Raw genomic sequence first — 18145 nt, 5'->3', positions numbered from 1 at the left:
GCCAAAGCTCTCTGGGCGGTTTAGAAAGATTAAAAACATTAAAAATACAGTATACAGAGATTAAAAGTCATTTACATTAAAACACATGAACAGACAATATATACAAGAGAACATATATCTAAAACAACTGCAAACAAGCAATCTCAAGCAAACAACCATAAACATTAGACAATCCAGGAGCCATTAAAACTTATCATATGCTGCCAAATGCCTGGGAGAAGCGAAAGGTCTTAACCTGGTGCTGAAAAGATAACAATGTTGCCACCAGGCAGGCCTCATTGGGGAGATCATTCAACAATTGGGGAGCCACCACTGAGACGGCCCTCTCCTGTGTTGCTTTCTTGGTTTCCAAAGAGGCACCTGATCTCCTAAGAGCAGTGACTCTTTTCTAAGTGGGTGAGTCCAACCGTCTCTCATCCCTGGTGCTACCTCAGATCTTGGAGTCTTGGACACAGCAGAGGGATGAGAGGCAGCAGGGGTTGGGACTTGCCTGCATGGGGAAGGGGAAGAGTGCTTGCTCTTCCTCCCATACAGGCAAGTCCTGCTGCATCTCTCATCCCCGCTGCTATCTATCTATGCCTGATGCTATAGTCTCAGACAACGGGACTGCTTTTTAGGGATGGCGGAGAATTTCTCCCCGAAACTTCGGGGGGCCGAGCGCCAACATGTTCGGCCCCCCGAACAAGTTTTGGGGAGAAATTCTCCGCACCCCCCCGGCCCCCACCCCCACCCCGGGACGGGACTTACCTTTGGCGAATGTCCCTCCCGGCGGCGGGTCTGGCCGGCGGTTCGGCGGGTGTTCGTCTGGGGCGGGAGCGGCAGCCGGTCTTTCGACCAGCTGCCGCCACCGCCATTCCAATCAAAGAAAAAAAAAAAACGCCCCCGTGATAGGCTACGTGACGATTAACGTAGCCTATCACGGCTAAATCTGCAAAGTCAGCCATGATAGGCTACGTTAATTGTCATGTAGCCTATCATGGGTGACTTTATAAAAAAAGCGCGTACGCAAATGGCGGCCCCCATAGGGAGCCGCCATTCGCATTCCTTATTTGGTCGCTGTAGTCTACGTAAATCTTTACGTAGACTACAGCGACCAAATAAGGAACGGGAATGGCGGCTCCCTATGGGGGCCGCCATTATCCGTATGCTTTTTTTTTTTTTTAAGTCACCCGTGATAGGCTACGTGACGATTTACGTAGCCTATCACGGCTGACTTTGCAGATCTAGCTGTGATAGGCTACGTTAATCGTCACGTAGCCTATCACGGGGGCGTTTTTGTTTTTTTTTTCTTTGATTGGAATGGCGGTGGCGGCAGCCGGTCGAAAGACCGGCTGCTGCTCCCGCCCCAGACGAACACCCGCCGAACCGCCGGCCGGACCCGCCACCGGGAGGGACATTCGCCAAAGGTAAGTCCTGTCCCGGGGGGTGCGGGGGGGGGGTGCGGAGAATTTCTCCCCAAAACTTGTTCGGGGGGCCGAACATGTTGGCGCTCAGCCCCCCGAAGTTTCGGGGAGAAATTCTCCACCATCCCTAAAAAGCAGTCCCGTTGTCTGAGACTATAGCATCAGGCAACCTATGGGTCGCAAATAAGTGGCGCAGTGCTATGATTCTTGCAGTGGCTGTTTGTGATGGTACTAAGACTTGTTTCTTTTCATCATAATGTACAAGCACAGAATTTGAACTCAACAAGTGCTTGACATTCTGGAAAGCATTCTCATGCTGGCTGGTCCATTTTCACGGAACTCCTTTTCCCAGCAAGCAATGCAGTGGCTCAGCAGTGGCAGCCTTTTGTGGAAGATGCACATGGTAGAAATTGAGAAGTCCCAAGAAGACTTGAAGTTCCTGCTTTGTTTTTGGAGCAGGTGCATTGTGAATTGCATGTATTTTTCATCAGTGCCAGAAGCATCAATATGATAGCCCCAAAAGGTTATGTTGGAGGTTCCAATTTCACATTTCTCCTTTTTTAGATGAATGCCGGATGTGTCAAAACAACGTAGGACTTCTTGAAGTCATTCAGCAAGCTCTTCCTCTGTTGATCCCATGAGCAGGAACTCGTCAAAATATGGTACAATACCTGGAATTCCAGAAAGTAGGGTTTCCATGAATTGCTGGGACAGTCCAGAGGCCACAGAAATTCCAAATTGTAAACCCTTTTCTTAGAATGCCCCTCGATGAGTGACTCTTGTTTGGGCATCTGCTGTAGAATCATTGATAACCAACTGTTGATATGCTTGGGCCAGATCATGTTTTGCAAAGACCTTCCCTCCATCAAGAACAGCGAGGAGTTCATTGACGGCAGGCACTGGGTATGGATAAATAAATGCCTTATTCACAGTGTGCCTGTAATCTAGGGATGGCGGAGAATTTCTCCCCGAAACTTCAGGGGGCCGAGCGCCAACGTGTTCGGCCCCCCGAACAAGTTTCGGGGAGAAATCCTCCTCACCCCCCCGCCCCCCGCCCCCCCCCCCCGGGACGGGACTTACCTTCCCTGAATGTCCCTCCCGGCGGCGGGTCCGGCTGGCGGTTCGTCCGGTGTTCGAGCGGGGCGGGAGCGGCAGCCAGTCTTTCGACCGGCTGCCGCCCCCGCCATTGCAATCAAAGAAAAAAAACAAACCCATCCCCTGATAGGCTACGTGACGATTCACGTAGCCTATCACGGCTAGATCTGGAAAGTCAGCCGTGACAGGCTACGTGAATCGTCACGTAGCCTATCACGGGTGACTTTAAAAAAAAAAAAGCGCGTACGCGAATGGCGGCCCCCATAGGGAGCTGCCATTCCCATTCCTTATTTGGTCGCTGTAGTCTACGTCAATCTTTACGTAGACTACGGCGAAAATAAGGGCAACGCTATTTGCGTTTCCCTTATTTTCGCCGTAGTCTACGTAAAGATTGACGTAGACTACAGCAACTAAATAAGGAACGCGAATGGCGGCTCCCTATGGGGGCCGCCATTCGCGTACGCGCTTTTTTTTTTTTAAAGTCACCCGTGATAGGCTACGTGACGATTCACGTAGCCTGTCACGGCTGACTTTCCAGATCTAGCCGTGATAGGCTACGTGAATCGTCACGTAGCCTATCAGGGGACTTTTTTTTTTTTTACTTTCGTGTTCGCGGCCGGGCGAGGCGGGAAGCCTCCTCCCCGGCCTGAATTTCGGCCGGGCGAGGCGGGAAGCCTCCCCCCCCGGCCTGAACTTCGCGGGGGGAGCAGCGAAGCGCTCCCCCCCACCGTGAAAAAGCTGCGAGAAAAGGTAAGTGACTTTCGTTCACCCCTACTGTAATCTCCACAGTCTCACCTTCCCATTAGGCTTTACTACCAGCACAATGGGTCTGTGTAACTGGTTCTAGCACACCTTGCTTGATGAGATGCGCAATCTCTTCTTCAATTTTTCACTGCAATGCAAAAGGCACATTCCTGACTTTCATGCAAATTGGCGGAATAGATGGATCCATATGGAGTGACACTGGCTTCCCTTTGTATTCTCCCATTTCTTCAGAAAATAAATGTATTAAGAATTGCTGCAAGCCAACCTGTAGTAAGGGTGTGAATTCCTTGAACGCTAATCCCTATCGATGAGAACCAGTTTCTCCCCAAGAGGTTTTTCCTCTGCCCTTCCACAATTATAAATGGAAGCTTCCCTTGGAAGGAGCCATACAGTACATCTACAGTGCAGCATTCACGGTACTGACTTTCTTTGCATAGTAATCATGCAGAATGCATGATGGACTTGACAATTTTGGAGCAAGAGCCCCAGAAAATATGTGCTTAAAGATGTCTCTGTTAATTATGGATACCCCACACCCCGAATCCACTTCCATTTTGCACTTCCGACCATTGATTAATATTGTTGCATACAACACAGAATCATGAGGTTCTTTGCCATAGATCTTCTGAATGTGACATAGCTGTTGAGTTTCATCACCCTGTGGATAATCAACCCCATGAGACGCTAGGTGGAGTGACTCCTTGTTATAGTTCCTTGGCCTTGTGCTGACAGATTTAGAACAGCAGAGTCAGTCAAGGTGACCCTTCCTCTTGCAAAACCTCCACTCAGCATCCTTGAACCTGCACAGAGAGCACTGGTGTGGTCCTCCACAGCCTAACCTGGAACAGGTAAGCCAGGGCCCATCTGCAGATTTTATGGAGGGTGCATTTCCTCTGTTCTGTTGACCTTGCTGCCCAGACTTCTCAGCCCGCTTGCTCTGGATGGCATTTACATCATCTGTATCTCTCTTGGGTTCTGTGACATATAGTGATACAGTCTCACTAGCTAGTGCCTTTTCTTGAGCCATGGCAAATGTCAAGTTTGGCTCAGACAGGAGGTGTCATCCCTCAACTTATCCTCTAGAAAATCCCCAAAGTTGCAGTGTTGAGAAAGACGATGCAGCTCTGCAATATAACATTTAATGTATAGCATTTTTAATGTTTTTAATCTTTGTAAACCACCCAGACAGCTTCAGCTATGGGGAGGTATAGAAATGTGAAGAAGAAGAAGAAGAAGAAGAAGAAGAAGAAGAAGAAGAAGAAGAAGAAGAAATAATAATAATGACCTCTCCAGGTTGCTGCATTTGTTTGTGAAATTTAAATCTCTGCACAATAACTGAAGGATTTGGTGAGAAATGTATCTTCAGTAATCCTAAAAGTTCATCAAATGTCTTAGGAGCAGTGAGGGATCTTATTATGGAAAACGTCTGTGGCCCATAAACAGTTAAGAGCACAGCTCACTTTTGTTCTGCACTGGCTATCTTATTTTCTTCAAGATAGAATACAAGCTGTTCTGCATAAGAATCCCAGGAAGCAGGTTGACTAACATCAAACTCTTCAATATGTCCACGAGCAGCCATTTTGATTTTAATTCTCTCTTTTAAAAACACACACAGAAGTCGCTCAAGTTCTTAAGTGGGTCTAGCTGATTGCTTACCAGTTAGTTGTGTAAATGGGCTCACAGTCCTTGCTGCCTGTGTAGCTCTCAGGATCCCATCCTCATCATCACCAAAAAATATTGTATAGGTAGAAGGAATGGCTGCAGGATCAGTGGGCCTCAAGCACAACTGTTCTTTCATTCAGCACACACAGAAGTGACAACTTAGCAGAAGCTCCACCCACTGCTGCTGCTCCCGGCTCTACAGGAGCTGCCAAGGTTCAAAACAATAACTAAGCCACAGTACCCTGCCCTGCTCCCCCCGCCCCCCAGATACGTAACAGAAGCCCTCGGATGTTGATCATACAGATAAGTTCATGCCAGGAGAGGCAGTCAATCAGGTACTGTGGTCCCGAGCAGTGTAAGGCTTTTTAGGTCAAAACCAGCACCTTGAATTGGGCCTGGAAAGGTACAGGCAGCCAGTGCAAGTGGGCCAGAATTGGTGTTATATGCTCAGAACGCCTTGTCTCTTCAATCAGGCTGGCTGCTGAATTTGCACAAGCTTCTAAATTATCACAACACTGACTTTCTCCAAGGCTACTGTGAATGAAGCTATTACCAGCATTGGCTTATTTAAACATTTTTTTAAAAAAATACAAATAGTAATAGACTACTGAATTCTGCTTATCCGTTTCCAGATAGCGGCATAGGTAGGCCACTAACTGAAGTTGGTAGAAGGCACTCTGTTCCACTGAGGCCACTGAGCTTCAGGTGACAGTGATGACTCCAGGAGAACTCCCAGACTTTCACACTTCCTGAATGGTCAGATGCACTTTTCTCCTTAAAAAAAAGAGAAAAAAAGTATGAAAATACATGTAAAAAATAATATGTTCAGAGAAAATATATTTATTTGTGCTATAAATTTATATACTGTTTAACAAAATAATTTACCAAAGTTTTGTCAATACAAATATATAATCACAATCATGATAACGTACAACATACAAATAGTAAAATATCTATTTCAACCTATACCTTTCTAAAAAAAAGGAACCAGCAGCATACCCAGTCAACACAAATTAAACAGGGAAAGGTTGGGTAAAGGGAATTTTTTTTAGCATGCACCTAAAGCTCGTAATAGTTGGTGCATGCCTGTATTCCAGGGGGAAAGTATTCCAGGGGTTAGAGGCAAGTGCACTAAATGTCCTTTTTGGAGTGGCTGCCAGAGGAACTGAATTCAGGAAGCATGCAAACCAAAAGGGCCTCCCCTAATGGACTGAAGTGAGTGAACAGGAGCATAAGGGACAAGACATTCTCTCAAGTGTGTGTGTGTGTGTGTGTGTGTGTGTGTGCGTGCATATGTGTGTATATTATACACCAATGAAACATAGAATCATAGAATCATAGGGTTGGGAAGGATCTACAAGACCATTGAGTCCAACCACCTGCTCAATGCAGGAAGCCTGATTGCCAGGCAGTCTCCCATCCAAGTACTCACCAGGGCTGACCCTGCTTAGCTTCGGAGATACATGCTTCATCCTCCCAGAACTGCATGTTCAGGGCTTTTCTCTCCTTTTAACTCCTACACAGGAGGTGATTTCAGGAAGCAAGCTGTGGAAGAGGGGAAGGTTTAATCCTCCCCTCCCAGTGCACTGTGGACCTGATCCAAATTGGGGCCCCACACACTAACACTAGAGAAAAAAATGGGTGGGGCAGCTATATGTGATGTAATTCATGTAAAGTGTAGTTCGACTCTTCACAGAGCCTATTAGAAGTTCCATTTCGACAGGCAAATGTGTTAGGGTGTAGCAGAAATCAGAGTCAGAGAGACCACGGAGTGAAGGAAAAAGAGATTCTTCTTTATTTAACGCGCGGGCTTAAGGCTGGAATCGTTTCCAAAGAGCCAGAAGCCCCGAATCACAGTAATACATGACTTTTATAGATATGACAGCAAACAGTTTCCCCCTCCCCTTCTGTCACGGTTTCTAACTGCGAGGTCTATGAAAATGGGTAATAGGGCATGATTTGCAAAGAATGAGACCTTGATATGTATCCAAGCAATATGCAAGCCAAGCAGAGGACTGGAACATGATATGCCAGTGTCAGAGAGACCCAGTCCTGTCAATAATTCGGGGAATTTCCACATTGCTGCTTCTGCTATCTTATGCCAGCTCAGCAAGGACATTTCTGATTTTTTTACATGGCTGCTACATTCCCCCCTTTGATGCATAATTTTATTACAATTATAGCATTAAATTACACAAGAAGTTGGCAATGCATAACACAGGATTACTATAGCACTTTTACTGTATATCTTGCTGAGCTATTAAAGCATAGCGGGCAGCTGTTTTGGTGGCCGAGGCAGTAAACTGATGTTTCAAGCAACGCATGAACCAGGGGATGCAGAAACACAACAGCATTCCTACCACTATTACTGGCAATATTAGAACGAACAATGCTTTTAGCCATCTGAGGTCTGGAAGCCAAGAGGTCAACCAATCGAGCCAATCATGTTTTCCTATTGTTATATCTGCTACTATATTACGCAGATTATTGATCTGCACATTTACAGCGTTGCTGTTATCAGTTAAATTAAAACAGCAAAGCTTCTGGTGTGACTCACAGCCCAGGTGATGGAGAAGGAAAAGATAATCTATACCAGCTCTGTTTTCTAAGACGGCACCTCTTAGGTCACGTAATTCTTTATTTAATAATGACAGAGCTCGTGAGGTGGCATTTATGCTTTTGGCTAAGCTACAGGCTAACCTGTTAATCTCCAGACCATCGGCCAGGGCTAGGCCTGGCACTCCAACCAGAGATGCTGCTAATGCTAGTTTCTCTGAATCAGAGTACAGACTCACATGACTAGTACAGCTCTCAGTCAGCTGGAGTGCCCGGGGCTGTCGTTGGCAAATTTTCTCAGGCCATGGGGGAAGGACTGGTACCAGACGGCTAAGGCAACATGGGTGGTTATCAGACAAATTGGCAGGGATGAAAGACCAGGTACGGGAACCACAGGTCCAAAACCATCCATGAGGCAGAAGTATATGTGCATAATTAAAGGATATGTTTTGAATTTCGTTACAGTGGAAGGGGGGTCCAGGGATAGCTTTACATTTTCCAGAAGATTTTTGACAATTAATCATACGAGCACAAGTGGCATTTATACCGGCTACAATGGGAGTGCGTAAAGTAAATTCAGTAGGAGGCAGAGTTTTTGTAACTGCGCCCCAGTTTGCATTTTGGGAATAAGTCAAATTTATATAGTAATGGCTTAACATAGTATCATTTTGAATCTCATCGGGATGCCTACAAACAGGTATTAAACAGGAACTAATGAGTCTATTGGCTGGTATATCTTCTGGCAAACAAAAATGCTTTACTCCAGTGATATTAGCTAAGTGAAGCCAATAATTATCAGCAAACCTTAAGGGCATACTCCCCTCTCCTAAAGCAGGCCCTCCTTTTGCGCACAATACTGAGGAGGTGCAGCTTATCACTACTAACATTGCAATATACATGTTTAATCTTCTTCGGGATCTGACCGTACGCAGGGCAGCTATTCACCTGGCAAGCTGCAGTAGGGTCTAGTCCCCTTCTTCAATTCTCCAGCTGCAGGTCTGACCGTACGCAGGGGGAACAAGTTCCTGGTTTGTCCCCAGTAAGGTCTAGCCTGAGTCTTCTTTTACTGCTTTTTCTTTTTCAGTACAACTTTTAAAGGATTGTCAGGATTTCTGTTTGCAATCCACTCCCCCCCTTTTGCTTTCTTGACTCGCGTCCAATGTATCCAAGGTTTAACTCCAGCTACTTTTACAGCTGTAGGGGTGGAAAGTATAACAGTATTTGGTCCTTTCCATCTGGGAGTTAAAGGGTCATTTTTCCAATCTTTGACCCACACTTCGTCTCCCGGCTGGAAAGGATGGATTTCAGTAATAGGAATTGGGGGTCTATTTTCCAAAATATACCGACGCTGGGCTTGAAGAACTTTGCCCAGTGCCTGAACCTCTTGGGTTAAACTAACATTAGCCAATTCTTGCAGGTCTCCCTTTAATCCTACCAAAATTTGGGGAGGCCTGCCATACATTAATTCAAAGGGAGACAGACCAGTAGTTTTGTGTGGAGTGCATCGAATTCTGAACAGAGCTAAGGGCAGCATCTCTATCCATTTTCGCTGAGTTTCCTGACACAGCTTGGCTAAGTGGGTCTTGAGGGTCCGATTCATCCTTTCCACTTGTCCAGAACTTTGCGGACGGTACGCACAATGAAGCTTCCACTGAATGCCTAATAAATGGTTAACTCCTTGCAACACCTGGTCAACAAATGCAGGGCCATTATCGGATCCAATAAATAGGGGTAATCCGTGTCTCGGAATTAGGTCTTTCATTAAGACTTTTATAACTTCACGTGCTTTCTCAGTTCGGGTAGGATAGGCTTCTACCCATCCTGTGTAAGTGCACACAAAAACTAGTAGATAACGATAATGGCCTACCCTAGGCATTTCAGTAAAGTCAACAACTAGGGCCTCAAAAGGAAGAGTGCCAAGTTGCTGAATGCCAGGAGGGGGTTTCTTCCCTTGTCTGGGGTTATTTCTGGAGCATTCTACACATCGCATAGATGCTAAATTGGCATAACTGTGTAGTCCATTGATGTAGACTTGCTTTTGTAGTAGTGCTGCCAGAGCACTTTTTCCCAGATGGGTAGCTTTGTGTGCAGTCTGGACAATGCTCCAAGCTAGCCGTTGTGGCACATAGATTCGTCCATCTGGCAGTTCCCACCACTTCTGGGCTATTTTCTTAGCTTGCAGGGTCTCAACAGCCATTTGATCTTCTTCTGGAGTGTAGGTTGGATACACATCTGTCAAGTTAACTTGGAACAACGGGGCTTCCGAGATGGTCATCTCAATTTTTTCTCTATTGTGCTCTTTTCTGAGGGCAACTTGCTTGGCTACGTGATCTGCCCATCGATTGCCTTCTGCCACCTCACTTGTTCCCTTTTGATGCCCTCGGCAATGTATTACTGCCACACGTTTGGGGTGCCATACGACGTCTAATAGAGCCGATATTTCTGTTATATTTTTGATACCTTGTCCGGTGGAGTTTATTAATCCTTTCTCACGGTACAATGCTCCATGGGCATGGAGGGTGGTGAAAGCATACTTAGAGTCCGTATAAATATTGACCGTGAGTCCAGCAGCTAACGTCAGGGCTCGAATTAGGGCAATTAATTCTGCCTTTTGGGCTGAAGTTCCCACAGACAGAGGATTGGCCTCGATAACCTTGTCTTTAGTTACTACTGCATAGCCGGCGTATCTTTTCCCATCTCGGACAAAACTGCTTCCATCAGTAAAGTAGGTGACGTCTGGGTGAGGCCAGGGGCTATCACGCAAGTCTGGACGACTGGAATAAACTTCATCCATAGTTTTGATGCAATCATGTTCAGGCTGACCTCCTGGTTCTATTGGCAGCAACGTGGCTGGATTTAAGTTGGATGACACCTCTAACTTGATACGTGGATTTTCACAGAGCAGAGCTTGGTACTTGGTCATGCGCTCGTTGGTGAACCAGTAATTTCCTTTATACTCCATTAGCGTGAGTACTGCATGTGGAACCCGGACGGTTAGTTCTTGTCCCATTGACAACTTATCTGCCTCTTTAACCAGGAGGGCGGTTGCGGCAATGGCTCTCAGGCAAGCTGGCCAGCCTTTGGCAACTACATCCAACTGCTTGGATAAATATGCAACAGGTCTCTGCCATGATCCAAGTTGCTGTGTCAGCACCCCTACAGCTACATTATCTCGTTCATGGACATACAACAGGAAAGGCTTAGCCACATCAGGAAGTCCTAGAGCAGGCGCTTGGAGTAATGCTTTCTTAATATCTATGAAAGCTTGTTTTTGTGGCTCTCCCCACTGAAACGGATCTGCCTCTGAACCTTTGGTAGCTTCATAAAGAGGCTTACTCATTACAGCAAAGTTGGGAATCCAGATTCTACAAAACCCTGCAGCCCCAAGGAACTCCCGCACCTGCTTCCTAGTAGTGGGCTCTGGCAGGGCACACACAGTCTCTTTCCGTTCAGGACCCAATTCTCGCTGATGTTGAGATACTATGAACCCTAGATATCGTACCTGGGTTTTACAAAGTTGTGCCTTTTTCCGGGATACTTTATATCCTCGTTCCCACAGAAGTTGCAACAGTTCTTGGGTGCTTTGCCAGCATTCGAGTCTTGATGATGCTGCTAAGAGCAAATCATCAACGTACTGCAATAGAACTCTTTTCCCGGGTTCGGAATGAAAATTTTGGAGGTCTTGACTTAGGGCCGTCCCAAATAATGTGGGGGAGTTTTTGAAACCTTGGGGAAGACGGCCCCAGGTCAGTTGGGTCTTCCTCCCAGTCATGTGATCTTCCCATTGAAAGGCGAAAATAGCTTGGCTCTTAGGTGCCAGTCGGATACAAAAAAAAGCATCTTTTAAGTCTAAGGTAGTAAAATGAGTTGCTTCAGATGGAATCAATCCCAACAAGACATAAGGGTTCGGGACCACCGGATGTATCGTCACAGTTGCTTGGTTGACCAGTCTGAGATCTTGTACTGGACGGTAATCTTCTATGCTGCCAGGTTTCTTGACTGGCAGAAGGGGGGTATTCCATGGAGACTGACATTCTCGAAGGATACCATATTGTAACAGACGGTCTAGGTGCTTCTGAATTCCTAGCACCGCTCGGCGCGGCAGTGGATACTGACGTACGTGCACTGGTATTGCTCCTGGTTTTAATTCAACTACAACAGGGGGCACACATCTTGCCATTCCTGGTGGATTATCTTCAGCCCACACTCCAGGCACATGGAAAGCCTGCCATGGCTCTTCATCAAGTACTGGCATGGTCCAATGTAGCCTCCACTCTTCTTCCTGTGGATATGTGAGTGACAGGAGCTGACCTTCTTGGGGCCTGCGGAAGGCGACAGCCGTTGTTCCATCTTCTTCAAAGGATATTTGGGCCCTCAGCTTTGACAATAAATCACGTCCCAACAATGGCATAGGGCATTCAGGTAAATATAAAAACTGATGTTCTACTATGTGGCTTCCAAGCCGACAAGTCCGTTGCTGCAACAAATGCTTTTCTTCTACTGCACCAGTTGCCCCAATCACCCGCACTTTTTGATGGGTGAGGGGAGCAACGGGGTAGGTCACCACTGATGACGCTGCTCCAGTGTCAATCATAAAATCAATATTTTGGCCCCCCACAGTGGCAGTGACCATGGGCTCCCCGGGGCCAAGATTAAAGGGGCCCGGTCTGTCCTATTCAAGACTTTCAGTTGCAGCCATTCCCGTAAAGGGATTCACTTCGTAATTCCCAGTTGATTCTCTTTGCATTTGCCAGTTATTTGGTTGCCAGCATGGCGGCTGTCCCCTCCCTCGTCCGTGGTGGCCCCCTCGATTTTCCGCCTGATACATCGGATTGGTTCCATTTGGACACTCACGCCACCAATGCCCATCTTGTCCACATTGGGCACACTGATTCCTTCTCAAAAATTCTCTTCTTCCTGCTCTCCCCTTCCCTCGTCCACGTCCTCTTTGCTCTCCGCCCAGTCCTCCATCTTGTGGACCTACTAGTGCTGCAGCAAGCAGTTCCGCCTTTTTCACCATTCTCTTCTCCTTTTCTTTCTTTTCTTCTTGGTCCCTGTTTACATACACCTTCTGAGCAACTTCTAATAATTCCGTTAAATTTTTCCCAGCAAAACCATTTAACTTTTGTAGCTTTCTTCGAATATCTTTATAACTCTGAGTTACAAAAGCCATATTAATCACTTTCATATTTTCTTGGGCTTCTGGGTCGAGAGGGGTGTACTGGCGATACGCATCCAGGAGACGTTCTAAATATTCTCCAGGGGCTTCGGTTGCTCCTTGCAACACTTCAGAGACTTTTGTCATATTAATAGACTTTTTCATTCCTGCTCTCATTGCTTGCAACAGCAAGGTTTGGTACTGTGTGATGCGTTCTAACCCTGCCGGTAGGTTGGGATCCCAATGGGGATTTTCTAAGGGCACTCTCTCTCTCATCCATCCTTGGGGATTTACATAATTTTCTGGGGCTCTTTCTAAGGCGATTTGCTCCATTTGCTGATGGATTCGTCGCCTTTCCTCAGTGGTAAATAACGTCAAAAGCAACTGTTGGCAATCTTGCCAGTTAGGCATATGCGAGGCCATAATGCTGGAGCATAGTTCCACTAGCTCATTAGGCTTTGTGGTATATGAAGCATAATGGGTCTTCCAGTTTAACAAGTCTGAAGTTGTAAAGGGTGCATAAGTGTAGGCTTGGATGGGGATATAATGCTCTGCCGCCTCGGGATCTGGGTTGTGCACCATCTGAGTTATCTGCCTCAGAGGAAGCAGAGGCTGGGCTTCACTCCCTGACTGCTGAGCCGTAGATGGGCTCAACCCCTCTTCTTCTTGTGAGCACATCTCTGTAAGGGCCGTTGCTGATTTTACTACTTCTTCTACCCAACTTCTCAATTCTGCAACCTCTTTTATTAATGCTGACTGAGGTGTAAGAGGGGACTCTCCCGATCCTGCAGAGATGGAAGCCTCAGCAGGCAATATCTGAGAGTTGAGGACTGTAGCTGAAATCGGCGAATTACTGCCCGTGGGGCTTGTAACTGATGGCGTCAACTCCAAGTCGAGGCGCGGGGCAGGGCCTCCGAAAGGGGAGGATGGCAGGGACTCAGGATTTCGACGAGGCGGTCTTACAGTAACATGGGCCCGGGGTGGAAGCGGGGCATAAGCGGGTGGAAATGCCGTTAGCTCTGCCAGATCTTCACCCGGGGCTTCTAACACTGGCTGTAATTTTTTTGCTAATTTTTCTTTTCTGAGCACCAAAACTTTTGCTTGGGATTCAAGGCATTTCTTTAGCCACGGAGGAGAAACACGGACTATGGAATCCCATGAGTCTATGTAGGGAAATTGATCAGGGTGCCCAGGGTTCCCAACTATGATGGCATATACGCGACTGATTTTGCTGGGCTCCAAAGAGCCTCCAGTAGGCCATCCTACACCAAAAGATGGCCACTCTATTTCACATAAAGTTCGCAACCGTTGAGGATTCATGGGGGGGTCCCCATAATCTCCACTAAAACCTTTCTTAAAATTTGCTAACATACATCCCAAGGGGGTGCAAGGTTTGCTTCCCCCGCCACCCATAGCCTCCCTCCTAAATTGAAGACAGACACAATGAGGGAATGGGATTGGTCAGTGAGTAAGGGGTCTCACTGGCCGACACAAGAGGATTTTACACACCACGCACTTTGCTACTGGCCTGGGCACCCGGACGGTCAACGGTATGCTTCAGAAACCGCAGTAGCCACTCACACAATCATCATTCTCTCCACTGCTTCCATATGTCCCTGCCACCCACTTTTCCCACTTTTTTACCAGAGCGGAAAACGGCTTCCCCAGCTTCCTCAGCTTCCTACTGAGTACTGGCGTGCTAGGTACTGGCGCCCACTCGGGGGTGTGATCAGGCCCCCCTTCTACCCGCAAGGAGTAGGTTCTTTTGTATACGTATACCACCAACACTGACCTTTTTCATAAGGCGGGGCCCTCTTTTTTTCTGCCCAGTGGCCTTTCTCCCTAAAGGCGGGGCCCTCTTTTTCCCATATACTTGCCTTTTTCCTGAAGGCTTCCAATGTGGAATTCACAGGCAGGGCTCAAATTCCTTCCACCGCTTCCCAAGGTTCTCTTGCCGCTCGCTACCGTTCGGGCGGTCCCAGCTCAGGCTGTCTCCCGTTCATCCAACAAAAAGGTCGGTGGCGCCAAGAAAGGGAGGCATGCGCCGAGCCCGTCTCCCCGGTGCGGCGATCAAGAGCAGGCAACTGCCACCTGTCTGGCTCAGAGCCTGCCACATCCGAGTCACGGCACCATTTATGTAGCAGAAATCAGAGTCAGAGAGACCACGGAGTGAAGGAAAAAGAGATTCTTCTTTATTTAACGCGCGGGCTTAAGGCTGGAATCGTTTCCAAAGAGCCAGAAGCCCCGAATCACAGTAATACATGACTTTTATAGATATGACAGCAAACAGTTTCCCCCTCCCCTTCTGTCACGGTTTCTAACTGCGAGGTCTATGAAAATGGGTAATAGGGCATGATTTGCAAAGAATGAGACCTTGATATGTATCCAAGCAATATGCAAGCCAAGCAGAGGACTGGAACATGATATGCCAGTGTCAGAGAGACCCAGTCCTGTCAATAATTCGGGGAATTTCCACATTGCTGCTTCTGCTATCTTATGCCAGCTCAGCAAGGACATTTCTGATTTTTTTACATGGCTGCTACAAGGGGAAGGAGAGAAATCAAGCAGCATAGGACACAGTGTGTGGACTCAGCACCTCAGAAGCCCCGAATGCATATCGCTCCATGGGTTTGCTGAGCGCATCACACTCATCTTGTGACTGCTCAGTGCTACATTGTGGATATTCTGAGGTACAGATTTTGCTGGTTAGAATAATTAGGGATGTCAGAGAATTCCACCAAGGACTCCAGTAAGGCCTGATTCTTTAGAATCTGGACCCCTGGAATCTGTGGCAGAACAGCCTCCCCCACTCCACCACCCTGTGGAATCCCTCCGGGACAGAGCATACCTGGCAGCGGTGGTGGCGGATGCGGTGGCGGCAGCAGCTCCAGCTGGTCTCCAGGCCGTTGCCAGGCTGCTGCAGCCGCAAATGGTGGCCGTCATAGCGACCACCATTTGTGTGGCTGCCTTTTGTGATAGACTATGTAAATACTTACGTAGCCTATCACGGCTTGGCAGCCATGCAAATGGCGGCCGGCATAGTGGCCGCCACTTGCGGCTGCAGCAGCCAGGCAGCAGCCAGAATTCCGGCTGTGGCCGGCCCTGGCCGGCGGCTCCGCAGCGTCGCCGCAGAGCAGAGCCAGCTAGGGAGGATCCCGGGGGGAGGGACAGCGCGCCTCCCCACCACCACAGATGCCCCAGAATTGAGCAAGGTAAGTGTTTTGGACATCTCTAAGAATAATTTACTGAAGAACAAGACTGAGGAGGTTGTCATGCAATGACTGTATCAATTTACTCTTGACCCAAGCACAAGCATTGGCTGCTAGTTACAACCATTTCAGCAAACACTGAGGTCAACATTAGCTTCCTGAATTATGGGTAATGCCCTTCACTGCAGCTTACTCTTTGATTCAAAGATTCAGCTGAGAGAGGAAACGGAACACAGAACTTATTTAAATGTCTGTCAGAACGGAGAATGATGCATTACATGACTTCGAAAGTATTCCTGTTACGCTGTTTTCTTGTTCTTTTTGTGTAGCATTTGCTTCAAAAAGGTTAATTGAGACAAGGAAACAATACATACCACCGCAAATGGTTAGCAATACAAAGAGAAAGGCAAAAGGAAAATAAGTGATTTCGGGGATGAAATTATCCGATATAATATATTGGAAGCATGCATTTTGTGCTCACCGGGGGTTTCTCTATTGTAGCTAAAGCATTGCTGTGAATCATAAAATATATTTTATTTCATAAGTGATTGGGGTGGAATGATGGACTCAAATTGCACCAAATTGCATTCTTTGTCTGTCTCAAATAAGTGACAGACACAATAACAATAAGCAAAACCAGAAACTCATAAAAATGTAGTTTCTTTCCTCATTCAAAAAAGTGCAAAAGTGCCAATACTTATGCTGAAGAATATTTTAATATGTCAGATGGAACCCGACAGAACTTTTTTGCCTTTCACTATTTGGACCTTGAGCTCTCCAAATATGAATAATCCTATTTTTATCATTTGAATTCTCTGGTATGAGAAATGGAAAGTGTGACATGTGCATGCATGAAAAAGTAAATATTCTGTTCTGCCATTCGATTATTCTTATTCCTCCCACCACTGCCTCCGAAGTTGCTTACTGTATTCACACCCAAACATGCAGATACCCAATAATTTTGCCTTGATCTTAGTACATTTTGGCTATGTCAAGTACCCCTTATGACCTGGACCCCTTGAGCAACTCTTAAGGATCTCTTGCCTCCATAAGAGTCCCACCTTCCTTCTTTTACCTTCCCCTTTCCAGTAACATGGGGTTTAGTCTGTAGATGTAGGGTGGATGAACTCTAGACACAGGGTTTAACCATGATGGTTTACTAGTAGAGTTAAAGCAAACAAATTACAACTAAAGGTATTTACACAATAAAGCTGATAAAAAAGCACTAAAAGAAAAGTTCCTTTACCCTAGCTGTCCTTAGACATTTCTAGATTGCTTCTTCCTGCTCACTCTTCAGACTCTGCTCTCACTTCAGGCTCTGACTGTCTCTCCTCTTACTGGCTCTCGCTCTGGCTGCAGCCTAGTCTTTCTTACTCTTACTGGCTCTCTCCCTCTCTTTATATGTCCTGATACCCTGATGAGCAAACTAGCTCAAAGTGGGCTAGATGAAACAACAATCTGGTGAACCACAGTTGGCTATAGAATCAGATTCAAAGAGTGCTTATCAATGGGATCTTCTCAAACTTGGGAGAGGTAATGAGCAGGGTACTGCAGGGCTCAGTCCTGGGCCCAGTGCTCTTCAATATTTTTATGAATGACTTGGAGGAGGAGGTGCAGGGAATGCTCATAAAATTTGCAGATGACACAAAATTGGGCGGGATAGCTAATACTTTGGAAGACAAAAACAAAATTCAAAGGGATCTTGATAGACTGGAGTGCTGGGCAGAAAACTACAGAATGAAATTTAATAGGGAAAAATGCCAAGTTCTGCACCTAGGAAAAAGAAACCAAATGCACAGTTACAAGATGGGGGATACGTGGCTCAACAACACTACCAGCGAGAAGGATCTCGGAATTGTTGTCGATCACAAGCTAAATCTGAGCCAACAATGTGATGTGGCTGCAAAAAATGCAAATGCTCTTTTGGGCTGCATTAATAGAACCATAGTTCCAAATCCTGGGAAGTACTAGTTCCCCTCTACTCAGCACTGGTTAGGCCTCATCTGGAGTAATGTGTCCAGTTCAGGGCGCTACACTTTGAGAAGGATGCAGACAAACTGGAGAGGGTTCAGAGGAGGGCAACAAAGAGGACTCTGAATGTCCATCTTCATACTGACGATTGGTGATGGTGACTAAACATCACATGACATCATCACGCAGGCAAGCCACATGATGAATGTGGCCTGCCCATCAGAAAGGGACCACATAACATGGTGATGCAAGACACCATGCCACACTGAACAATTCCAAACTACAGCTCCCAAGATGCACCTTGATATTACGCATGCACAAAAACT

The 18145-nt window shown here is 46.7% G+C and overlaps 1 protein-coding gene across 1 annotated transcript; it reads right to left on the bottom strand.

Moving 5' to 3' along the window:
- Positions 1-9098: 9098 nt before the first annotated feature.
- Positions 9099-15131, bottom strand: LOC146347139 (uncharacterized). The gene has a single exon (XM_084849952.1). The coding sequence runs from the start codon at positions 14050-14052 to the stop codon at positions 12154-12156; it is 1899 nt and encodes a 632-aa protein (XP_084706078.1). The 5' UTR covers positions 14053-15131; the 3' UTR covers positions 9099-12153.
- Between the last annotated feature and the right edge of the window lie 3014 nt (positions 15132-18145).

Source organism: Heloderma suspectum, chromosome 4, assembly GCF_057233095.1.
Source record: "Heloderma suspectum isolate Gila_16-S chromosome 4, 16-S_ref, whole genome shotgun sequence".
NCBI lineage: Eukaryota > Metazoa > Chordata > Lepidosauria > Squamata > Helodermatidae > Heloderma > Heloderma suspectum.
The sequence above is the reverse complement of the archived record's forward strand: the minus strand, read 5'-3'. Positions and strand labels throughout refer to the sequence as shown.